Here is a 23738-nt window from a genome sequence, read left to right as displayed (position 1 = left end):
AGAGAGACAAAAAAATTAAGTATTTTTAAAAATAATTGAACCACAAATTTTATTTGTTTCTAAACAAGAAATTTCATATTCTTTTAACTTTAACTTGTAAAATGAATTTACAATTATTAGTTAGATATTGTCCTATAAAAAAATGTAATGTGTATAATTTTATCTTTCAATTTTTATTTTTTTACATGTTTTGAGGAGAGTGGAGTACACTCACTTTGCCTCGTCAGCTCTTAAGATGATATTTAATTAGTTCAGAAATATTAAAGACATATTTAAACTCTTGTATAATTAAAGTACTAAAATAAATTTTGCTCCGAAATTCAGATAAAATTTAATATATTTCCCCTTTTAAAATTAAGCGTAAGATTGTTAAAAATATTCCAAAATGTAATTCAAATTTCACTTCAACAATAAATGGGTAATATATTCCCACAATGCTAAATTTAGCATATTCCTTTGTATGTTGAGCATTATTCTCATCACAGGTCATACATTACTATACGTGTCAAATGCAGACAGAAATATTTTAAACTAATGATTTTACATAAATTCGTAATTCAAAATAATAAATCTAATCTCGCTCTAATAAAGATGGTTGAAAATTTTATGTTCCTAGATATAAATTTTATAGTGATAATTCATTTCTTCTTCTATTGAGATTAAGCATTGAAAGACAATTTGATAAACTATCAAATCAAGAGAAAATAGTCAATGATGTCCTCTTTGGTCTCTCATCTTATATATTTATTACGTTAAATAGATATTATTTCATATCTACTCACCTATTTACTAATTCCTTATCTCTTCATAGTAAGAGACAATAATAATGATAAAATTAATCGAGATGCATCACAATAAAAAAGGATAATTTTATCATTTGCACATCACCACTAAAATTATACCTTCGGTAACTATTAAACGTCAGTTACACACTGATGATGATGTCTACCGTCTGCTTAATCTCTCTGATTCTCCGATTAATCCTGACCGTCCATTCACACACTTCACCACTAGATGAACGTGAAATGCGCCGAAAAATCTCTCTCCACATGCTGCCGCAGTCGCCGGAAAATAGTACTACTCTACACCTACGGCCGTCCGGTTCATCGTTTAAAATTGCACTTTTCGCCGACTTGCATTTCGGAGAAAATGCATGGACTGACTGGGGCCCACGCCAAGACGTGAACTCCATTAAAGTTATGTCTACTGTGCTCGATGAAGAAAAACCAGGTGATACAATATCATCCACAATTTTGTAGATTGTTTGGTACGCTGACTAAATTATATATCTTCGGATTATAGTGCTTGAACTAATTTATACCGTCAACCAAACACGGTATAACTTTATTTTCAAACTTAATTTTGAGGTACCAAATATCCCCTAAATATATCAAGCATTTGCAATGTAGTTTCATTTTTGTGTTACGAGACTTTCAGCTTAGTTCAAAGTATTGTGGTTATAGGTTTGGCCGAGCCTAATATTCTCTGTTTGTATTTAAAAAAATCTGTTGATGTGTATTAAATTAAAAATCACAGCCCCGCCTCAGAGCAAAAAAGATGCAGATTAAGAATTTATAAACTAAAAATCATGCTCCGCCTCTATGCAGTGGTGTTGGATTACTCTGCCTGTTAAATCTTAGGCATAATACATAAATATATCCTTCAATTTAGTCTCATTTTATATTTATGCCCTTCAACTTTGAGTGCGCACAAATACGCACTTAAACTTGTATAAAGTTGAACAAATAGACACATAAGTACTACGTGTCACAATACACGTAGGGCACAAAATTTCCATTTAAGATGCCATGTTGACATTTGTGTCTATTTATTCAATTTTATGGAAGTTAAAGTGTCTATTTGTGAACACTCAAAGTTGAAGAGCATAAATGTAAAATGAGGCTAAGTTAAAGGGCATATTTATGTATTATGCCTAAATTTTAGGCGGAAGGAAATACATGGAGGAATTCCTAATTTTTGCTTACTATTTTCATTTAGTCACCTTAATTAAGACTTATACATATTAGATACTCCACCGTCGCATCTACCTTAGGCGAGTGGAAAATTTGAAAAAACTCATTTTTTCCTTGCTTGAACAAAGGTACTAATTTATAAAGCATCTTATATTTCAAAAAAAGATTGTGTGGAGAACTTTTTTGGTGGTTGTTTTTGTGGTTTACGGAAGTAATGGCAAACTTGGTCCATAAAACCCCGAAGACTTTGGTCTTCAATCCGTTTCATCACATATCATGCATGCAAGTGGGGCGCTAGGTGTTCGCACGATCATGCCTCACCCCACAGTTATACTGTGCACAATTTTACCCTCCCCAGATTCCACTTTGTGGGAATTCACTGGGTATATTGTTGTTGTTGTACATAGATATATATACTATGTTGATAACGCTGGGTTGGGTTGAACACATGGAGTTGAGATGTTCTTCACTAATCAGCATATCCTCCGGATGCTTGTTTAATTCAAGATTTTTGTTGCAGACTTCGTAGTTTATCTTGGCGATGTCATTACAGCCAACAACATCCCTATACAAAATGCAAGTTTATACTGGAATCAAGCAATCTCTCCGACCAGAGAAAGGGGAATTCCATGGGCTAGTGTGTTTGGAAACCATGACGATATGCCATTTGAGTGGCCAATGGATTGGTTTTCATCCACAGGAATTCCTCCTTTTTGTTGTCCAATGAATGCTTCCTATCCTAGTGAGTCTGAAGGTACCAAGATAAACTGATATCGCATAAACAAAGATGTAAAGTTAATACATCCTTTCTTGAGATTTCAGTTCATTCCAATATGTAACTAGCATGCATTTTTAATGTTCCTTATTGCAGTTCTAATATTGGCTTATTAGTGTATCTCTTTACTTTGTTACGATATTATGTTTCAATACTAGACAGGTTTTATACAAAGAGAATTTTTGGATGAGTGGAATTAGACTAAAAGTCGATACTAGTAGAGGAAATTTGTCTCCCAGTAAGCTGATATGTTTTTGGTATAATGATATATTTGAATAAACAAATGCGCAGAACTTGTTTAAGTGTTGTAGTGTGTGACCTTGATACTCGAAATGCACTGAACCAAAGTGGATTTTCATTGAAAGAATGGCTAATGCTTCTAGTTCATAGGATTATTAGGAAGGAAAGGTTTTGAGCGTCAAGTCACAAAGTGTTTGGAACTGATATTAAATGGGAGATGAATACATTTTCTTACTCAAAATTTGGTCCCAAGTGTGCATGGCCATGTGTTCCTGACTATGTTCTTAAACTGTCGTTACGGGATGACCCAGAATCAGTCATAACATGTATATCTTAGACTCGAAGGTCATATCAAAAGGCAGGTTTTATGCAAAGAAAACTTTGGGATGAGCCGGATGGATCCCTTGTAAAAATAGTTGATACTTCTTTGTTATGTTAGCTATATCAATCAAGCCTTTTTGATGGTGTTTTCTGCAAAATGAACGGTCTAATTTCGATTTGATTGAAAGAAATGCTAATTTTTCTTGCTGGTAAGATATGATTTTGAAGAAAATTGCTTAATTCAGGAGGCATGGGTTGCAGCTTTAAGGGCACTACGCGTTTGGAGCTGATGACGAATGAACTAGAGATGAATAAAAAATCTTACTCGAAATTCGGTCCTAAAGACTTATGGCCTAGTGTTTCCAACTATGTCCTTAAACTTTCATCTACAGATGACCCTGAATCAGTCATAGCATACATGTATTTCTTAGATTCTGGTGGTGGTTCATACCCTGAGGTAATATCAAATGCCCAAGCGGAATGGTTCAGCCGCACATCTCAAGAGATCAATCCTAACTCAAGGTAATCAAATGCTGGAGTTTTAGCCTCTAAATTTCGTGTTTGAGTTTATCATTTGGAGTAATATTAAACGTGAAAGGACATCGAACAGGGTACCGGAGATAATTTTTTGGCATATACCAAGCCAAGCTTATAAGACGGTTGCTCCAAGGTTTTATGCACATAGGAAGTGTATTGGCTCAATGTTTGTGGAGGAAGTCGCTTCTCAAGAAGCTGAATTGGGGATGATGAAGCTTCTTGAAGTAAGGTCTTCTGTGAAGGTAAAGGACTGCAGATCTCAGTTCTCCATTTTCAATATTTTACCTGCCGCAAGCTTTAGTGGCTGATTTTCATGGCTATGACCCGTGACCTATATAGGTCACTACCGTTGCTCCAAGGCTCTCGTTCACTCTAGAATAATTGTTGTTCAGAGATGAAAAGGATAATGCTGCTGCTGTTGTTCTGTCTGAAAAAAATTAGAAGTCTTAGGGTGTGTTTGGTACGAAGCAAAAATAATTTTTTGGGGGGTTGGGGGTGGGTCCCTGGCCTGGTGGGGTGGAGTTTAAAAATCAAAATTTGAAGTTGAAAATATTTTTAAAAAGCAAAATTAATTTTTTGGGGAGGGGCTGGCTGGTGGTGGTCAGGGATCGGGTGAAAAAATAAAATTTTGAAATTGAAAATATTTTTTTTAAAAATTGATGTTTTCCCCAAAAAAATGTAATTTGAAATTGGAGGAGAATTTTGGAAAATGTTTTCCTTAATTTTTGAACTGAAGTCAGTTTCGTTAATTTTGAGGAAAATGAGTTGATTTCGAAAACATTTTCCAATACTTCCCAACCAAACATAAGAAAATTGAAAAACATTTTTCAGAAAATGTTTTCCTTCACACCAAACACACTCTTAGTCAGTGAACGGAGCTCTAGAAGAGCCTAGGGGTTCATCCAAATTCCCTTCTCCAAAAAGTTACATCGTATATATATTTTTTTGTGTACATACAGTAGACAATGAACACTGTGTATAATTATTTCTTTTGAGCTAAAGGTATATGAGAAACAATCCCTTTACTCCACTAAGGTAGAGGTAAAGTTTAATTTGTGTACATCTTATCCTCCCAGACCTCACTTGTGGGATCGCACTGGATATGTTGTTATTGATGATAAACCCCGTAAAAAATTCTACCTCTGCTGATGGTCTTAACGGGTGATAAATTAATATTTTTTTGGATGATGGCAGGCTGTGTTTGTAGGTCATAATCATGGATTAGATTGGTGTTGTCCATACAAGAATTTGTGGTTATGTTATGCTAGACACACAGGTTATGGAGGATATGGAAACTGGCCAAGGGGAGCTAGGATTCTAGAGATAACACAACAACCATTTTCTTTGAAGTCATGGATTCACATGGAAGATGGTCATGTGCATAGTGAAGTCCTACTGAGCTCTACAACAAGAGAAGAGTGATCCACGGAGTTTTTCTCGGAGATTAACTTAAAGCAATGAAATGTTGCTAGACTTTCTTGGAGATAGAAGGTCTACGTTATCCTAAGTTCAAAGACGTTCAACCCTTGAATCATGGAGAAATTCAGAAAGAAGAAGAATTAAAGAAATATATACATACGGTCTGTACTCACAAGGATTCATCAATAAAATTATTTTTCGTTCGTAATTTGTTTGTAATTGCGGTTTCATTTATCATATGCTATTGCTTTTGTCTTCCATCTATCGTGCTGATCTACTGGATTCATCGAATTGTCCCAAAGGATGAAAACAACTCTTCATATATTCAGTAAAATCGGTGAAATTTACACAAATTGATCCAAATATTATGACAATAAACTGCATTTGTTGGTGTTGACAGAATTAGAGAGGGACCTATAGTAATAAGTACTAGCACAAGTGTATTGTAATGATGATTACTTTCACTTAATTATTTTGTTTTTTTTTTATTATAACTTTCTGCGCTAAAATCCATGCTTAGATATCCTTTAATCATTACACTTTCCCAATTTGTATGTCTCCATGGTCACTTAGATGATGTATTTCTTGATTTTACAGATAGCCACTAAACTTTTATTTTTTTTAATACATCAAAATATTAATGAATTATTTTCTTTTAGAAAAAATCGCTCTCTTGCCTATGTCACTTAATAGAATGACTTTTTGCGTTATTATCATCGATTATGATGAGATAGATGAGAGATTCAAAGGTTTTCGTTCCGAGCTTTTAAAATTATAAATTTTATGTGGTACGCAATAAAAATCTAAATGATCACGTGTATAAAATTATGATAAAATAATCATAATGAAAATAGACTTTTTGGTTACAACATCTGACCATGGAAATTCTTGTGTTTCAAAAAAAAAAACATGTCCAATTTAAAGGGGTTTTGCAATTATGAGTGATCATTTTTTAATATATATATATATATATATATATATTTTCATATAAAAAAATCATGCACGAAGAAATGATTCAATTCAATGCAAGGTACAATAAATGAAGAAGAATGTGCAATCATAAATTTGGGAAATATGACATAATGCTTTATTCAAATGGAAACCTTCTAATATACTCTTTTGTTAAGTTATTAGGAACTCAGATTGTGACGATAATTTTCGATTACTCAATCGTTTATGAATCATAATTTTAAAAAATTAGCGCTTTCTATTCAAAATAACTATTGTTACGAGTACTTTGCCAAGTATAATTAGAATCAACTTTTTTTTTACAATTAATTTTTCATTTTTTATATTACAAGTTGAAGGCAATAATTATCACTTAATCACCAAAATTTGGGGTCATTCAACAACTCAAAAGATAAAAGCTACAAATTAAAGGTCAGGATTTAGTAATGAGTCAAAAGAGAATAGTCCCCATTAAGTACATCTTTCTACAAGGGGCCTAAAAAAGAAAAAAAAGTATACATATTATTTGGACAACATTATGAGTTGAAAAATGGACACAAATTCACATGGATAATCTATGATTGAAAATATTTGTAGTGTAAAAGAGATATTGCAATTTTTTTTAACACCATCAATATTGTTTAAGACAATTATTTGTACTAATTTTGAAGGAGAATTTTAATGTAAATGGTAAAACTATTTTCATATAATTCAGAGATTGTATTTTGAATTACGAAAAAGTTGAAAAATTTACATGCAATAAATCGTTATGATTTTTAATATGATTCTTTTTGAGACTCCACACATAATGAAAACTTAATGCACAAAACTGGTCCTTTTACTTGAACTATAATTATCTATTTGGTGACCTAAATAGTTAAACTATCACACATCATTAAATGTAAATAGTTGTTTTTTTCTTCAAGAAAACGTGTATAAAGGGTTAATCAAGTAACTTCATAGCAAAAAGAGTCATTTGAAATAGTAGCAAGTATTTAACAAAATAACCTAAAAGCAAAGAAAAATGTAAAGAAAGAAGCCAAATATCGCAGCACGATAAATGTAATTTTTTCCTTCATATTTAGAATTTTTAGATTTGAGTCTTGAATATGTACTAAATTATTTTTTTTTAATATAAAATGTATTTTATTCAAAATAAATTTGAATCAATTAAAAACACGACACAAAGAAAAGGTGAGTCTAATACATGGAAAAAAGAAAAGAAAAAAGAGGACCCTTATTGAAGGGACTTCCTAAAAGTAACAATTCAAGTACTAGCAAAAGTCTACATAATTGAAAAATCAATTATTATTATTTTTCTTTTTTTTTTTATTCTACATCAGCACATGGTATGCTTTTCAAAACATAATTAGTAAATATATATATACATTTATCTTAAATATGTAGCCACATGGAACAACAAAAACATCATAATTCAAGAATCACTTCATAACACACACTTGGATTTTTCCAAATCTTCAACATCATGTCCTTCAAATTTAGTGTTTTATTTTAATCATCTTTCTTTCACCTACTCTAGGTATGTATCCTAATTTTTCTAATTTTGTTTCTAATAATTACCTTGTTTTAATTGGAAAAATTATGAAAATAAATTGCTCCATTAAGATTTCAAGTTCTTGATTAGTCTCATGAATGGTTTGATACATATTACAATAATGATGTCACATCTCCTATCTGAATCCGCATTATAGTTCAATTTATGTATTTGTCTTTCGAAATTCATTTACTATGTACAATTATTAATTCACAAGTACTAGAATCTCGTACTTGTGAAACTTCAATTCCTGAATTTTGCCTCAGACATTGTAGCTCAACTAAATTCCAACCTTACAAGTAAGGTGTTGTCTAACAATTGCGACTCCATATAGACTCAGACTCGAATTTCGAGACCTCTTATTAACGAGAAAGGTATCCTTGCACTCCAACACAACCCCACAAACCTTGTTGATCAAAAGAATGTCTTGTTCCTCATTATTATGCAAGAGAAATGAAATTGAATTTCTTGTGTTCTTTTCCCTCTCTTATTGGTGATGTGAAAAGTTGTGCATGTCTTGTTCCATTATTCTTTGTTTAATTGATAAGATAGAACATGCTAACTCAAAGAGATTTTTTTAATCTTATCAAGAGAAAGGTGATTGTTCTCAAAGAAGGTGATGGCATGTTGTTGTTTTGATGAATCAGTTTGCTGAATTCATAAAATGAGAAAGAGAAGAGGCTGGTTTGTATTTGTGAAAAGACTACTTTTCATTTCTGAGGCAAAACCAAAAGCTGAAAAGGTTTGATTATTTTTCTTGAAATCTTGATTTCCCTTTTTCTATTCAGAATTGGTTGTGATATGATCTTCTAATTAATACGAAATAAACGGCAGCACGAAGCATCCCACGTTAACGCAGCATTGGGGAAGGGATGCACCCTATGATAGTGTGAGTTAGACAGTCTACCCTGATGCAAACAGTAGTGTCTGTAACCTGTAGGTCACGTGGAGACAACTTTACTGTTGTTCCGATGCTCCCCTTCATGTGATTATATCATGAATGTGGAAATATAGGTCACGAGTTTGAGCCGTGGAATCAGTTGCTGATGCTTGCACGTCAGGGTAGGCTGCTGGCTACTTACATTACACCCTGGTGGGTTGTGCCCCTTATCTGGACCGTGCGTGAACTACAGGATACTTCGTGCATCAGGCTTCCCTTATCTGTTGAGAACATGAATGTTGAATTTTTTTTAATTTTCAGAAACCAAAGAGATGGAAATGGTTTTTAGGAAGGTTCAAGTTCAAGCAGTGTCCTCCAGCTATCGAAGCACCTCAACAAACACTAACTGAGGTAACAGAGCAACAGAAGAAACATGCTGTGGCTGTCGCTTTAGCAACAGCAACTGCAGCTGAGGCTGCTGTAGCTGCCGCCAATGCTGCAGCTGAAGTTGTACGCCTCACTATTGCTCCGTATGAGCTAGAGAGGAAGCGCAGAAATGCTGCCATCAGAATCCAAACCGCTTATCGTGCACACCTTGTGAGTAAATAAAAGTATTCTCTTTGTACAACTTAAGATTTTGGATGACACGGTCACACAATTCAACATGGTATTACCTTAAAAAAGAATTGCCACATGCATCTCGGAGAGAAAATGATTAGGCTTGTTAGAGATATATGATGTGTATTTGATTGCTTTATGTTATATTTTAATTAGTAAATCATCATGAAACTTAAAAGGGGTTATCAGTAGAGAAATTACAGCCTTTGGTTTAGTTTCAACTAATGATGAATATGAGAAGAATTGATGTTCAATATTTATCAATGTTACGAAAAGAGTACAAAGATAAATCTTTCATGTAAATCTTGTGATTCTCCTTCACAATATTACAAAATTTTCTACTTCGTTGTCGAAACGGCCTTATGTCCAATTGAAGTGCTCTCTGGGATTTTCTGTAGGCAAGGAAAGCACTAAGTGCCCTGAAGGGACTCGTGAAACTTCAAGCAGTGATTCGAGGTGAACTTGTTAGACGAAGACTAGTTTCCAAATTGAAGTTTATGTTGCCCTTTCAAATGTCAAAGCCAAAAGTTTATCATATCAGAGTTCCTACTGTGGAAGAATACTACGAGAGTATCGAAAAGAAACTTGATGATAGCTTGAAGGAAAGTGTGAAATCTAATGAAATCAAAGTAAGAGAATCAATAACATACAATATTTATCATTGTTTGAGCCTCTGATTGTACTTAAAATTTTTATTTGTTTTGCTCTAATGATGACGTCTGTGAACATTTGCTTATCGGCAGCTAAAATGCAACAGCCAGAGGACTTGGGATTTCAGTTTGGCTTCAAAGGAAGAAATTGACTCCTTGTTTTTAAGAAGACAAGAAGCCTTTGCCAAAAGAGAGCGTATGATGAAATACTCGTTTTCACATAGGGTAACTTCACTTGCATTGAGAATTTCATAGTTCACTTTTAATGATACTTACTACTCCCTCCGTTTCAATTTTGTTTGCTTTACTTTTCTTTTTAGTCCGTTTAAAAAAGAACATCTCTTTCATTTTATTAAAATTTCAACTTTCCACATGACATGTTTAACACCACAAAATTTGAAAGTTTTTTTTACTTTCTTAAATTTCGTGTCAAGTCAAAACCAGACAAACGAGTAATAACATCATGTTTTATGGTTGAATAACTCAAAATGGATTTTAGGAGCGGAGAAATGATCATGTTATGCAAGATCCCTCAATCATTAAGGAAAATCGAAGAGGTTCCAGGCTCGATCAATGGGCTGAAATCGAAGCACAGAGGAAAGCAGAGCTGTTTGAGCAATTGAGGTCATTTGCAAACTCAAGTAGTCCTCTAGTTGGCATGAACCAAATGAGACAAGCGCGTAAATTAGACGTCACAGAGGATTTAAATTCTCCGTCATCGCTACCAAGGAGATCATTTTCTCATGTAAAACAGAAATCAATTGGTGATGATAGCTCATTACCAAGTTCTCCCATGTTTCCTACTTACATGGCTGCTACAGAATCTGCAAAAGCAAAGACGAGATCGATGAGCACACCAAAGCAACGCCTTATATTAAACGAAACATATTCAGTTCAACATTCTCCCTACATGCTCAACCATACTTCTTGGACTTCATATAATGGTGAAGTGAAAAAAAGTACCAAAAAGAGTGAAATCTCTCAGAAAACAGCTATAAATATAAAAGGGTTTTAACGAGATTGAAAAGCTTATCATGCATTGCTTGCTCAGTTGCTCGATACTTCCGGGAAGGCAAGACAGAAACTTGTGTAATTTATACAAATGGATTGAGGAAAAGAAGTGTTTTTGTTTCTTGTTTTCTGGTTTTATACTCTGATAGACTTCACATAAACATGTAAATAGTTCAAAGTCTCTCCTTTCTTGTTTGTTTTTGCCTAATTTTGTATGCCTCAGAGAGTTTGAGTCTATTAAAGGCAGTGATGGTTGATTCTGTTTGATGGTTTTCTCCTGTAAACGTTTCTACTTCCAATTTTGCAAATGAATTTCCTCTGGTTCTTGCTTGCTACATTGCAACGTCCTTCTTTCTCTCGATTCATCGTTCAAGCCAAGTTATTTTCTCTATTCAATTAAGTTTCTTTGAAGTATCATCTTACAAGCTAGTTTAAGTTTTCCTTCCTGTTTGTAACAATGGAATTTGAAGCAACCAAATGCAAAACAAAGGATCTTGTGTATATAAGGCAGCTCGGTGCATGAAGCATCCCGTGTTCATACAAGGTCCGGGAAAGGCTACACCAAAGGGGGTGTTTCATTATTGTAATATGTTGGTTTCTTTATTAGCATATGATAATTTCAGTACATAATGCCAATAGGCTACTTTCTCTTGAAGCTGGAAATGTTATTCAGAATTTACATACATACAAAGGTAAGTCCTTTATTCCTTTTAATGCTCTCTTCTTGCTTTTTAACTAGTTAAAACTGATCTGGTACTTAGGTTGCATGTTTGCTGAATATAGTCCGAAATGCTTCTCGATTTCAGGGTTCTTCTGATCTTCATCAAACAGATCGAAAATGTAGGTCTCTATTGGACCGGAAGGCCTTTTAGGACTCCCTCCCTTCACATGTTGAATCAGATTGTTGTTATATGTCCTGGCATTGTCAATGGAAGTTAACTGCCCTGCTCCAGCTGAAGGCCAACCACTCTCCGATACAACGATCTGCAAAGACGAGCCACCAGCTTTTTCAAGGGCCGAGTATGTGGCATCTAAGATGGCATCAAAAAGGTTCTTGTATCCTCTTCCGTTATCATTTACAACAACTTCAGGTGATGTGAAAAGTGCATACTCAAGCTTAATGACTGGATTGTCAACTACTGCAAAGTAAGGATAAAGGTTGACAAGCAAAGGAGCGCGATTCGTCACAAGGAAGTTGATTATAGGTTCGATGAATCGTAGAACTTCATCTTTGAATCTTCCATTCGATGGAGGAGAAGTATCTGTAGTAAGTCCAGTTTCAATAGCTGTGGAAACTTTGATCTGATCTCCGAGACCGGCTCCGGATATTGCGGTTTGAATGTTCCTTACAGCATTGAAAAGAACAGGTACATACTTTGAGTTTTCATTGAAGGGACTAACTTCATTTCCAACAGCTATATACCTGAACTTGACATTATCATAGTTCTTAACATTGTTTTGGATCCATGTATTTGCATTGTCTTGGCTAGCACCAACGTTTTCAAGATCCGTGTTCGGGACACCTAGCATGACCTCAATGTTGGATCCTCGGAGCGCCTGAAGGGTCAGCTGGTCAGGTTCGTATATTCTCATTCTTCGAATGTTGTTTCGATTGCATAGTGACACAACATCTGCTGGAGATGGTAATCCATTCCCTAGCCTTCCATAACAAACTCCAGTTTGAGCACCTGCATCACATAAAACATAATATTAATTAGTTCGTCAAGCTATGTTACTCGGATCCTTCATTGGTCTCGTTATGTCTATGTTAGCCACGGAGTACAAGAGAACGAGCACTTCGTTCAAAACCCGAGCCTAGTACCTTCATGTATACAATACTCATGCTTGAGTCCATGTCACATAGGTCACGTATGGTCATTGAACTTTACTCATTCTTGAGCAGTCTCCACATGTTTTTAGTTGGTTTGATGCAACAAATAATTGTTTTTGGTCATATAGCGAGTAAAGTTCAGTGAAAATATAAAATTATATGTGTATCTTAGCTCTCAAGCGCGATAGGAAAAAACAAGAGTCATTATACAGTAAGTGGAAAATATTATCATATACTAATATTTTGTGTCTAAGAAGAAAGATACAGATATACCTGTAAAATCTGGGGTAACTAGTGTAAGTACACCATAGAGAATCAAAGTGAAAAAATTGAAATTTGATAGTTTGCTAGCCATTTGGGAAGAAAAAAATGGCTAAGTGAAACTAGAAATGCATACCATTTATATAGAAAAAAAAAATTATATTGTCAAGTCAAATCAGTCTATGGAAAAAATAAAACAAATTGAATTATATGATCTATAGAACATACACCTAAGAATTATTTTTTTGGACTTATTTCAGTAAGTTTGAAAAGTCTACAAAATATCCTTTAGTTCCTTAATCAAAATGACATTGAATTTTCTTAATTAGCAGCCCCTAACATCAATTAGTACAATAATTGTTGGAGTATAATATAGTAGTTAGAAATTTCAAATATGACTTAAAAAAAAGGTATCTAAAGGACATTTGTGTACATAGAATTGGTTTGGCACTTCAAAGTGGTTTAGACGGATTTGAGATTTAAAGTTTATGATTTTTGAATTCTTAGCTATTGAATTTTATCGAAATTATATTATTTACATCTGACCCTATATAATATTAGGCAATGAACTTACACTATGAAAAAATCAAGATTCAAACATCAATAAAGACAAACTAAGTTAAGTAGATAGAGTTGTCCAATATCAGTGTTGATGGAAGATAACTTGCAAAACATGATACTTGTATGAAAATTTAGCTAACAAGTATTGTAAATATTTATGTAGCTCGGATTCTTCAAAAATGTCAATGGATGCATATCAGATTGGCCAAAAATAGTGTATTTTTGGTGAACCCGACACCGGGTGCGTCATCAAAAGTGAAGAGTTCGCACAACTAAGGACACACCCCTAAACTCGACAAATATTATTAGTTTCATTCCCAAACTATTGACAGCTTAGAAATACCTATTTATTGGACTAAGTGAACTAAAATACTCTCCGTTCTCGCAACATGTTAAAGTTTTGCCTTGATTTTCTTATCTTATTTTAATTTTAATTTTTTCTTAAAAGAAAATCAAAGTTTTACAATAAGTGCTTTAATTTTCCGGAAGAAAAATATGATTCTCTTTCACATTTGGTTTTTCTGTCTTTAAAAGAAAATTTTTGGAACTCTATAAATTAAAATCTCTCTTCTCATATCAAGATCACAATAGCCAATTTGACTGTTTAGAAAGTTTTCTTTATGATGAGATTTTTCTCTTGACTGTTTTAATTTTTTCTTTAACGTAAAAAATTGTAACCACCCTCTTTGTAATTTTTTATGATTTTCTCCTATTTTTTTTGAGTTTTAATTGTTTTTATAAATAATTTATGATTTGTGAAAATAAGTATGTAATTGGAGTAACTATTGTTAATAATAAAGGAAGGGAAAAGGGTCTGATATATCCCTCAACTTTGTGATTTGGAGCTGATATACCCCTCGTTATAAAAGTGGCACATATATGCCCTTACCGTTATACAAACGGCTCACATATATTCCTGCCGTTACAAAATGGCTCACATATACCCTTCATTTAACGGTAGTTAAAAAATTAGTTTTAAATTTATATTTATTACTTCTATTTTTTAAAAAAAAAAATTATTTAGGGGTATATATGATTCTTCTATCAAAGTTCAATGTATATTTTAATTTTTTTCGTACATAAATTATTTTTTGACTTCTTTTATTATAATTATTTGAATTTCTTATTCTTATTTTTTCTCTCTTTTATTTCTTAGTTTAAAGAATAAAAAATTAAACTATTTTTTTTGTGTGTATTGTAATTTAATTTCATATTCGAAGAAAAAAATTTGGTCATCTATAATAAGTTTTACAAGAATATTAGTGAAACATAAATAAATTTGATTATCAAAATAATAATTATAAATTATTCATTGAAACAAAAAAAAGTCAAAAAAATAATATGTTTGACGAGGATTAAATTTACTTCATATGGGATTATATTTTTTAGAAAAAAAAATAAAAATTTAAATTAATTTTTTTTTTCATTTCCGTTAGAAGAAAAGGGTATATGTGTAGAGGTATATATTAGTCACTTTCATAACAAGAGATATATCAACTCTAAATGACAAAGTTGAGGGGTATATCAGACTTTTTTCCCATAAAGAAAAAGGAACAATAATACTACTACTAATAATAATAAATAAATAAATAAATAAATAAAATAAGGGCAAAGGCCTATTTGTTGAAAGTCAACTACAGAGGGGGAAATCAACATGAACGAATAGAGGACAAAATACGATGTAGAAGAAAAGAAGAGTAAGGAAGAAAAGAATAGGAAAACGGAAGATAAAAATTGGATTTTCATCCCAAAGCTTAAGGTAATGATTCTTATCAATTTCATAAAACTTTTATGTGAGTATCAATAGATTTTTAGGATGTAAACGTGTAAACTTTGGGCTAAATAAGAAAATATAACCCTAAAGTTATTTGAACAAAATCTTGATTTAGAGGTCGAATAACGATCTGTTTTAGCTGAAATTTTGCATACGAATTTGTTTTACTATTGGTGAACGTAATCTAAAAGAAAATTTAAGATTAAAATTTGATGGCTCGGGATGATTTTTTGATCTAATTTTTCAAACCGATACTACATATAGTAATATGAGTGTCATTAGATTCGTATTCTTACGAGGACTATATATTTGATAGATTAAAAGCAATTTAAAGTTTTATGAAGGGGGAAGATTCAAGTCCTATTCAATTGATTGAGGCAAGTAGATTTTTAAGTCGTTGTTAAGTGTATAGAATCTTGTATTTCCTTGTAGTATGTGTTTGAGAGTAATGAGACTTGGTGATGGGTTGAGTTTTCCATATTGAATAATTCAAACAATGAAAAAGGGGTGATAAAAAAGCAATATGACTAATTATTGGAGTGTGATATGTTGAGAACAGTTTGAAAGACATTGATTCATTGCTGATATTGTATCACAATTTTGTTGTTGTGATTTCTACATTATTATGTAAATTTTCATGTGACCCATGACCTTTCAAATTAAAGATCTCTAAACCTTCTTTCCAATGTTACCGAGTTTGTTAAAATCTAAGTACATTGTAAGTAGTTATACTCATTTTAGTGAAGCCCTATTGGACAAGACATCTTCACGATTGGCTAGACGGGCCTTGGTCATCATGACGACTCGTGAAGCTTGTCTTGAAGTCACTTCGACAACATTTATGTCAGGGTCACTTTGATTTTTTCTATGCATTGGCACTTAAACTAAGTTGTTTGATGTCTAAACTATGTCGTTTTACTCAGTGCAAGCCTAATAATCTAGTCAGATAATAGTCAAAATTCTCATTCTTCAAAAAAAACACCCAACTTAGAGCGAAAAAAAAGGGGGAAAAGTTGATTGTTTCTCCCAAGACCAAGCAGGAGTGTTCTTCGAAGATTCGTCACTATGTATGTGGAATTTCACTAGTGAGTTCCTTTCACCCATTAGGTCCCTAGAATTCAGCCAGTTCATCAATTTCTCATAAACTGTTCAGACTTAGGGTTACCAGATTTTAAAGATTTATTGTGATTTTAATTGCTATAATTCCCATAATTTAAATAACATGATTCTTGATAATTAATGCAATTTGCATATATAGAATTTAGAACCCTAGTTTGTATCAATTATCAACTCATGAATTATACTTTCTAGGCAGATCAATCAGAAAATCATGCTTTAGAAATTAAATGTCATTACTTTAAGTATAATTGTGTGCATTTCTAGATAGCATGTCAGATTTTAAATTATTTTGTATTTCAGTGCATTTTAGCTTTTCATTAAATTGAGAGTAGTCTTAGCACAAAGTTGGACTACGATTCAACATACCCTTACAGTTATAGAATTACGTGCAAATGTAGGTTCATAAGTCCCCTCTGTTAGGCATCATTGTTAGTGATCACGTCAAGTCATGCATTTATACCCCTGAAAAGGTATATTAGGTCTCTTAATGAGGCATATACATCGAACTCCACATTTTAGCTCACGTGGTTTATATTGGTTAATAGTAACTTCCACAGTCATACTCTTATTGCATTGACCATGTTATAATTAGCATTCACTTAAACATTCAGTTTCGCATAATAGTTACATGATTAGTACTTAGTCATTGCATTTAGCTTAGATTTCAGTTAAACTTCCGTAGAGTATTTTCATATTCATTATTATATTGCTCAATTATATCACTGTCCAGCTTAGTATCTATATCATGTATACTTAGTATATTTCAAGTACTAACACATACTTTCCATGCATTTTCTCATGATGTAGGCTCAGGCACTCAGCATCTAGATCACGCTTAGTTCGACTATCAACTTAAATTCAATAGATTTAGTGGTGAATCCTCATAGTTTGAGGACATTTCATTATGCTTGGTTTATTTAGTTACTTTCACTATTTTTAGTATTATTTTAGAGTTAGTCGGGGACTTGTCCTAGCGGATCATCAGTAGTAAAAGCTTTTAGATATAGTGTTTGTATTCAATTATTTGGGGTTGAATTCCCATGAAATGTTCAGGTTTATTTTCTTTTAGAGTGCATAGTTTTGACTCAATTATTAGTTATGCTTCCGCTTTTTTAGTTATTTTTCAGTATGCTTATGATTCGCCAGACTTAGGGTCAACTTAGGCGCACTTGTGATCCTACGTCTCGTGTTACGTTTAGAGGGTAGCCTCATGACATGAAAATGACTCTGATACCTATGTTAGAGAAGTAAAATCAATTAATTGTGTACCTTAGAAAAATTTTATGGTAGTAGAGGTCCAACCAACCAAAGTTGAATGAGGCTCCACCCATTTTTTGACACATGGATTGTGGGTCAATATGTGTACTTTGCAAATAAAGTCAAACGAAACAAAATAAAAATAATAAAAATAAACATTTATATAGTACAATAAAAATGGAGGGAAAGAAAGTACTATTTTCCCTCCTTAAATTATGATCTTTGCCTACAAATAAGTAAAAGCCCTAAGATAAAAATACGACATTGTTGCTCTAAAATAAAATTACACCATCTATGATCTTTTATTCTCGTTTAAATTTTGTTCAAGTAAGGTTACAAAATATACATATCTATGAACCATTTCTTTTACTATTTTTGCTCTCAATATTCTTTTATTTGTCCAATGATATTACATTTTTTTACTAAAACTTTAAATAAAATAAAAAGTTGTTTATTGATAATCCTCATTTTACATATAGATAAATAAATTTTATACATATCTTGAAAATAGAATGTTGCATTATCTTTTTCAAAATGCTCAAGATTGTGTGACACGATTATCTATGTAAACTTTTGTGCATCATTCATTGTTATCATAAATGATCTTCATGCTTGATAGAAAGTTCCTGCCATATAAAATATTAGTATTAGTAATTTCAAAAAAAATTACATTCAAATTTAATGGTGATCACATAATATTAAATTAAATTTGAAATGTATAGTAAAATAAAAGACATGTTTTAATAATTTTATGTGCTAAGGTAATATTTGAAAAATATAATTTCTTAATAATATAATTTGTTTCTTGTGCAGATTTTGCTTTAAATTTTAAAAAATGGAGGACATACATATTGATAAAGGGTCTTCTCTTCAAGAAGGTAATACACTTTATTTATATGATATTTTCTTAATTCGAGTGTGAAGGTTCTCTATTAAGTAAATTTTTATATTTTTATCTATTTCTTATGTTTTGATACTCAAAAAATAAAATTATTATTGTAGATCCAATATTAACGACAACGAATATTCTACAAAAGCAAATAATGTTTATAGCATTAACAAGAACTTTGCTTTTGAGATTTGTATGAAATTTAATTCTGAAGAAGAATCTTACAATGCATATAATTCATGTGCTCTAGCCAAAGGTTTCGGTGTTCGAAAAAGTGCAAAGACTTACAACATAAATAAAGAAGTAACTAGACGGTTATTTCTTTGTGCTTGTAAAGGAAAATCTGATAATCTTTCCCTTTTTCAAGAAAGGAAACGACAGAGATTAGAATATAGATGTGGTTGCATGGCTCGTATAAAATTCAAAATTTCAAATGGAATGTGGGAAGTATGTGAATTCAATGATGTGCATAGTCATCCAATGATAGAAGATAATTTGAAATGTTTCATACAATCGGGTCGTAAGCTTAAAAGTGCTACTAAAAGTATTCTTGGTTCTATGGTGGATGTCGGTATTCGAACAAAAAAAGTGGTTAGATACCTTCATAACGAAGCTGGTGGAATTGAAAATGCGGGATTTATTGAACAAGATGCTCGTAACTTTATACAAGCACATAAAAGGAATATGATAAGTGGTGGAGATGCTCAAACCATGATAAATCATTTTATGCATTTACAATCAAAGGATTCAAACTTTTTTTATTTTTTTCAAGTTGACGAAGATGGCAGATTGTGTAATTTCTTTTGGAGAGATAGTATATCTAAATTGCACTACGAGTGTTTGGAGATGTGATGATTTTTTACACTACTTATCGTACAAATAGATATGACATGATTTGTGCTCCATTTGTTGGTGTGAATAACCACTGGAAAAATACTTTCTTTGGATGTGCATTTTTATACAATAAAACAAGTGGTTATTTTGTTCTTTGAATTGAATTTTACTTCTATTCCGGAGAAATACATTTTGAAAAGATGGTCTAAGAATGTTAAACATGAGAAAGAATTTGCGGAGTACTCCAAAAAGAAGGGAACAACAAAATCTTCTATGGAAGTTTGTTTGAACGAGTTAATGAAAAAATCATTTACTGTCATGACTTTATCTGAAAATGATATAGATTCGGAAGAAATTGCTAGAAGGTATTTATACCAAGCAAGAGTTGAGATTACTAAGCATCAAAGTGAATTGTATGGTGAAAATTGTGACAAAACAGACACAAATTTGATTCATTTGTTGATCCTTTAATTGGGGCCAAGGATCGAATTGTGGATCCAATTAAGAAAAAAGAAAAGGGAAATGGATATTCAAGAATGAAGCCAAAAGGTGAGAAAAAAAATAAAAAGACATCACAGGTGACATTCAAAAGCAAAACAGGACAAAAACATGAAAAAACAGTAAATTTTGACATGCAATCAGTCTCAATGCAACAAATACAACATGAATCTAAGAGATTAAGTTTTGAAGTTTGTTCTCTCTTTAATTAGTTAAATAATTTTTTCATTGTTTATTATTGTATTCATACATATACTAATCTTGATATGTTTTTTTTTCTATATCAAATATGCAGTTACATGAAGATTCATCAAGCATTTTCAATCAATTTTTGACTCAAAATCTGAATTCACAATTTGGAGCTTGCATGCAGAGTCAACAATCAAACAAAGAGATATTTGAAGAAAATTCAATTTGATCTTTGGTGCAGATCTTAATTTTTGATATTTGAAGCATAAAAATCAATACAACAAATATTTTTTTTGTATTTTGAATTATAAGTAACATGCAAGCAAGAAGATCCATATAGATCTATTAAAGAGTTCAAGAAATATGAAGAAAAATTCGTACCTGGAAAACATATGTAGATACTTCTGATTTTTTTCTCCTTCGAATGTAGATAATTTTTCATATTTTTTTGTCCTTTGAAGAAGAGAAAAGAAACTTGTTCACCTTTTTTATTTTATTTTTCAGCCCTTTTGAAGAAGTCAAAAGAAACCCTTCATCTTCTCTTTCTTAGATATAAGTGAATATTTAAGTTAACATTTAATATTGTAGGCCCCTATTTACTTTTAATGTTTTGTCAGCTCCTTTCTAGAAGAGAAAGTAAATACAAGAACGTTTTTCATCTTTTCTCTCTTAGATATAAGTGCATATTTATTGCTTACTTTTAATTTTATTTCAGCTCCTTTGTAAAAGAGAAAATAAATCCAAGAACCTTTTTCATCTTCTCTCTCTTAAATATAAGTGCATATTTAATACTGTCAACCCCACAATTTACTTTTTTATGTTTTTTCAACTTTTATATTGAGAAAGGTCCCACAATCCATGTGTCAAAAAATGGGTGGAGCCTCACCCAACTTTGGTTGGTTGGACCTCTACCATCATAAAATTTTTCATGTACCTTATGCCTGCACTGGATGTCCTTGCTTTTGTTACCAAAATGAATTGATCCATATTTACTTTCGAATCACTAATAAATAAATATTATGTTTCACAAAGTGAATGTCAATTTGTTTGTTGATTTTATTGTGAAGAAATAATTTATTTGTCTTGTTTTCACTCTTTTGTTCTTTGTTCTTTGTTCTTTCTTCTTTTTTCTATCTCTATCCTTTGAGAGAAACGTGAAATAAATCATATAAAAAAATTATTTTTACGTTTGAACAATTACTTCGTATCTATTTTCACCCCTTTTAAATTTGTAGTTATCTTTTTCTTTAAAAATATAATTTTGGATCGAGTCGGTCCACATGAGCGATCCACGATGTCACGATCCGGGCTAGCCCCCAGACGTAATACATCGTACTTGACCTCGAAGGGGTCTCATACTATCCCTTCACATACATTATTGCATAAAATGCGAAAAATTAAAACTTTTCTTTTACAATCGAAGTCTCTTATAAAAATGATAGAGTATCTATGACCCTATGTCTCAAATCATCTCATTACTTAGAGTACAATTCTTGAATACAATACTTAGGGACATGATTGTTACAAAGTCTAAAAAATAAAGTAAAGACATAGGTGAACAAGGTATGTTCATCCTCGAAACTATGAGGACTCCCCAAGTCCTCATCTCCAATCTCCTTAGAAACCTATCTTCCAAGTATAGAACATCACCTCTCCAAACCTTACACTTTGTAGAAAATATAGAAAAAAAAGGTTAGCACGAAAACGTACTAAGTATGGAAGTCATGCATGAAACACTTAAAACATGCTTTAAAAGGAACATTTCATTTGAAATCATGTCATATTCTATTTTGAACATCATTTTGGGAATAGTTGGAGAATGCAATCAAGAAGGCAACTCACATATATTTCATTATTACATAAGAGATATCCTTACAATAACAAGCATAGTCTCTAATATCAAGATAACACACATTTCATTATTACATAAGAGATATCCTTACAATAACAAGCATAGTCTCTAATATCAAGATAACATACATCCCAATCTCAACAATATATAGCCTCCAATCATAAAGTAATACAATACAAACACCAAGATTATCTCATCAATAAATAGACATTACATCAACAACCCTTAAGAGACACTCAATATATGGTAACTATCATGCATTTATAATGTGCAACATAAGTCAATATCACATTAATAATCATTTAATAGTACATACATTATCTTAGTAACCTCAAGCAAATACTTGTGCAATGTGTTGTTGGCATCCCATAATACCAACCCTACTAAGCACTCCTTTAAAACTACCTTAGTCATGCACTTCATATTTAGACCTCAATATAATCAATAGTCACCAATAAAGATATGATCATACATATACTACTTGAATTGTAAGGAAAGTCAATCATGGTAATAACTGAAAGAGAACATACAACAATTTATAAATCATCATAATAGAATGGAACCATGAGTTCAATTAACATCATATCATAAAGACACCACCCATGATCCCCTTTTAAGTTCACAATGTACATATGAAGTTGCATACCCCCATATATACTAGCAATCCATCAATAATCATAAGCATGGTCACATACTGTATTAGTCATCATAATAAGTAAAAAAAAACCATAACATCATTTATTATTAGTAACCATGCATGAAGAACTCAAACCTCTCTTAATACCCACTTGTGCAGTGCATAGGTAAAGTCCATGCCCTCACCTACACTAATGTAGTATCCCTCAAGAAGCCCTATTTAGAATTCATGTTCTTATCTTCATCATATTTTAAGCATTTGGAGAACTTTGCCATAACCGACATAGACCATGTGAGTTACATGAAATCTTGTGTTTACCTTCCACACCAAAAAGAGAGTGTTCGACTTGTCAAGGTAGGACATGCATTCATGGTATCATCTAAGTGGATCCACTAACTACAACCTATGTGGGCGCATACTTATGTGATAAGAAGATTGCTAATAGAAACCTTATACTTAATAATATGGGGGTTTCCATCTCATGAGAAACATTGGGGAAACCTCCCTTCATTTGTGAAGAACCCCTCTCATTTTCATATCCATCCAGTGTTAAGCACAATTCCCCTTTTTAGGTAATCTTTAATCTTTACTTAAGTATTTGTTCATGAAGAATACCTTAGGGACTTAATCCCACATACATCATTCTGCTCAAGGGTTTGAAGATGAGAATGACCTTTCCTCATAGATACAACTTCATGTGAAATTTTATCTTTCATATAATAGTCATACATTGTTCATGAGAATTACCTCCAACTCAACATAACAACACATTCATAATAATCTCACAACATTCATGTTCATATCATAGATATATCTTCATGGTCATGTACATTTCATGCATAATAGTATGTAAAAGTGTGTATGAGAACTAGCCTTTATATTGACACCATAAACACATCATATTCATATTTATGCATGGAGTGTGTGTGCGCATAATTATCCTCACAATGGCACAACAACAACAACATTATCATCATAGGCACTTTCCTTCAAAAGAGATCACAACATGTACATCATATCTCAAACTCATGAACAATATGCATATATTGCATTTAAGGATCTTAAACAAGGTAGATCAATATATCTAATTCATTACATTAGACATGGAT

At 32.2% G+C, this 23738-nt stretch overlaps 3 protein-coding genes, 1 long non-coding RNA gene and 1 other non-coding gene across 6 annotated transcripts; 3 read left to right on the top strand and 2 right to left on the bottom strand.

The window, feature by feature from the left end:
* Positions 1–772: 772 nt before the first annotated feature.
* LOC101256761 (probable inactive purple acid phosphatase 16) lies at positions 773–5523 on the top strand. The gene is made up of 5 exons (XM_010320854.4): positions 773–1230; positions 2494–2727; positions 3555–3831; positions 3920–4088; positions 5041–5523. Exons 1-5 carry the CDS (start codon positions 936–938, stop codon positions 5266–5268), a joined length of 1203 nt encoding a protein of 400 aa, XP_010319156.1. The 5' UTR covers positions 773–935; the 3' UTR covers positions 5269–5523.
* Positions 5524–7580: 2057 nt separating this feature from the next.
* Positions 7581–11262, top strand: LOC101257060 (SUN family protein SUN12). 2 transcript variants are annotated; one of them, XM_004236527.5, is made up of 6 exons: positions 7581–7753; positions 8416–8510; positions 8970–9245; positions 9665–9895; positions 10010–10141; positions 10416–11262. In XM_004236527.5, the coding sequence occupies exons 2-6, from the start codon at positions 8433–8435 to the stop codon at positions 10929–10931; spliced, it is 1233 nt and encodes a 410-aa protein (XP_004236575.1). In that variant the 5' UTR covers positions 7581–7753; positions 8416–8432; the 3' UTR covers positions 10932–11262. The 2 variants fall into 2 exon arrangements, with proteins under 2 accessions (XP_004236575.1, XP_004236574.1); XM_004236526.5 differs by having other exon boundaries at positions 8360–8510.
* A 243-nt stretch (positions 11263–11505) lies between these two features.
* Positions 11506–13132, bottom strand: Q`a (glucan endo-1,3-beta-D-glucosidase). Its single transcript, NM_001247226.2, is given in 2 exon segments — positions 11506–12615; positions 13032–13132. Coding segments are annotated over 2 exon segments (1035 nt in total). The 5' UTR covers positions 13114–13132; the 3' UTR covers positions 11506–11662.
* A 2069-nt stretch (positions 13133–15201) lies between these two features.
* Positions 15202–20529, top strand: LOC101257554 (uncharacterized). Its single transcript, XR_740826.4, has 3 exons — positions 15202–15339; positions 18544–18608; positions 20247–20529. It is a non-coding gene; the product is annotated as an uncharacterized protein (transcript).
* LOC104646665 (uncharacterized) lies at positions 18004–20661 on the bottom strand. The gene is made up of 2 exons (XR_740825.4): positions 20522–20661; positions 18004–18356 (listed from the first exon to the last, which is right to left on the bottom strand). It is a non-coding gene; the product is annotated as an uncharacterized lncRNA (long non-coding RNA).
* Positions 20662–23738: the final 3077 nt, after the last annotated feature.

The sequence above is a fragment of the Solanum lycopersicum genome, chromosome 4 (assembly GCF_036512215.1).
Source record: "Solanum lycopersicum chromosome 4, SLM_r2.1".
Taxonomy (NCBI): Eukaryota; Viridiplantae; Streptophyta; class Magnoliopsida; order Solanales; family Solanaceae; genus Solanum; species Solanum lycopersicum.
Note: the sequence above shows the minus strand (reverse complement) of the source record. Positions and strands in the feature narration are given on the sequence as shown.

Coding starts and splice junctions, on each gene's coding strand:
- LOC101256761 (XM_010320854.4), top strand. CDS start 936: ATGATGATGTCTACCGTCTGCTTAATCTCTCTGATTCTCCGATTAATC. Junction 2,728..3,554: donor CTATCCTAGTGAGTCTGAAG/GTACCAAGATAA, acceptor TGCTTAATTCAG/GAGGCATGGGTTGCAGCTTT. Junction 4,089..5,040: donor AAGTAAGGTCTTCTGTGAAG/GTAAAGGACTGC, acceptor GGATGATGGCAG/GCTGTGTTTGTAGGTCATAA.
- LOC101257060 (XM_004236527.5), top strand. CDS start 8,433: ATGAGAAAGAGAAGAGGCTGGTTTGTATTTGTGAAAAGACTACTTTTC. Junction 9,246..9,664: donor CCGCTTATCGTGCACACCTT/GTGAGTAAATAA, acceptor GATTTTCTGTAG/GCAAGGAAAGCACTAAGTGC. Junction 10,142..10,415: donor AATACTCGTTTTCACATAGG/GTAACTTCACTT, acceptor AATGGATTTTAG/GAGCGGAGAAATGATCATGT.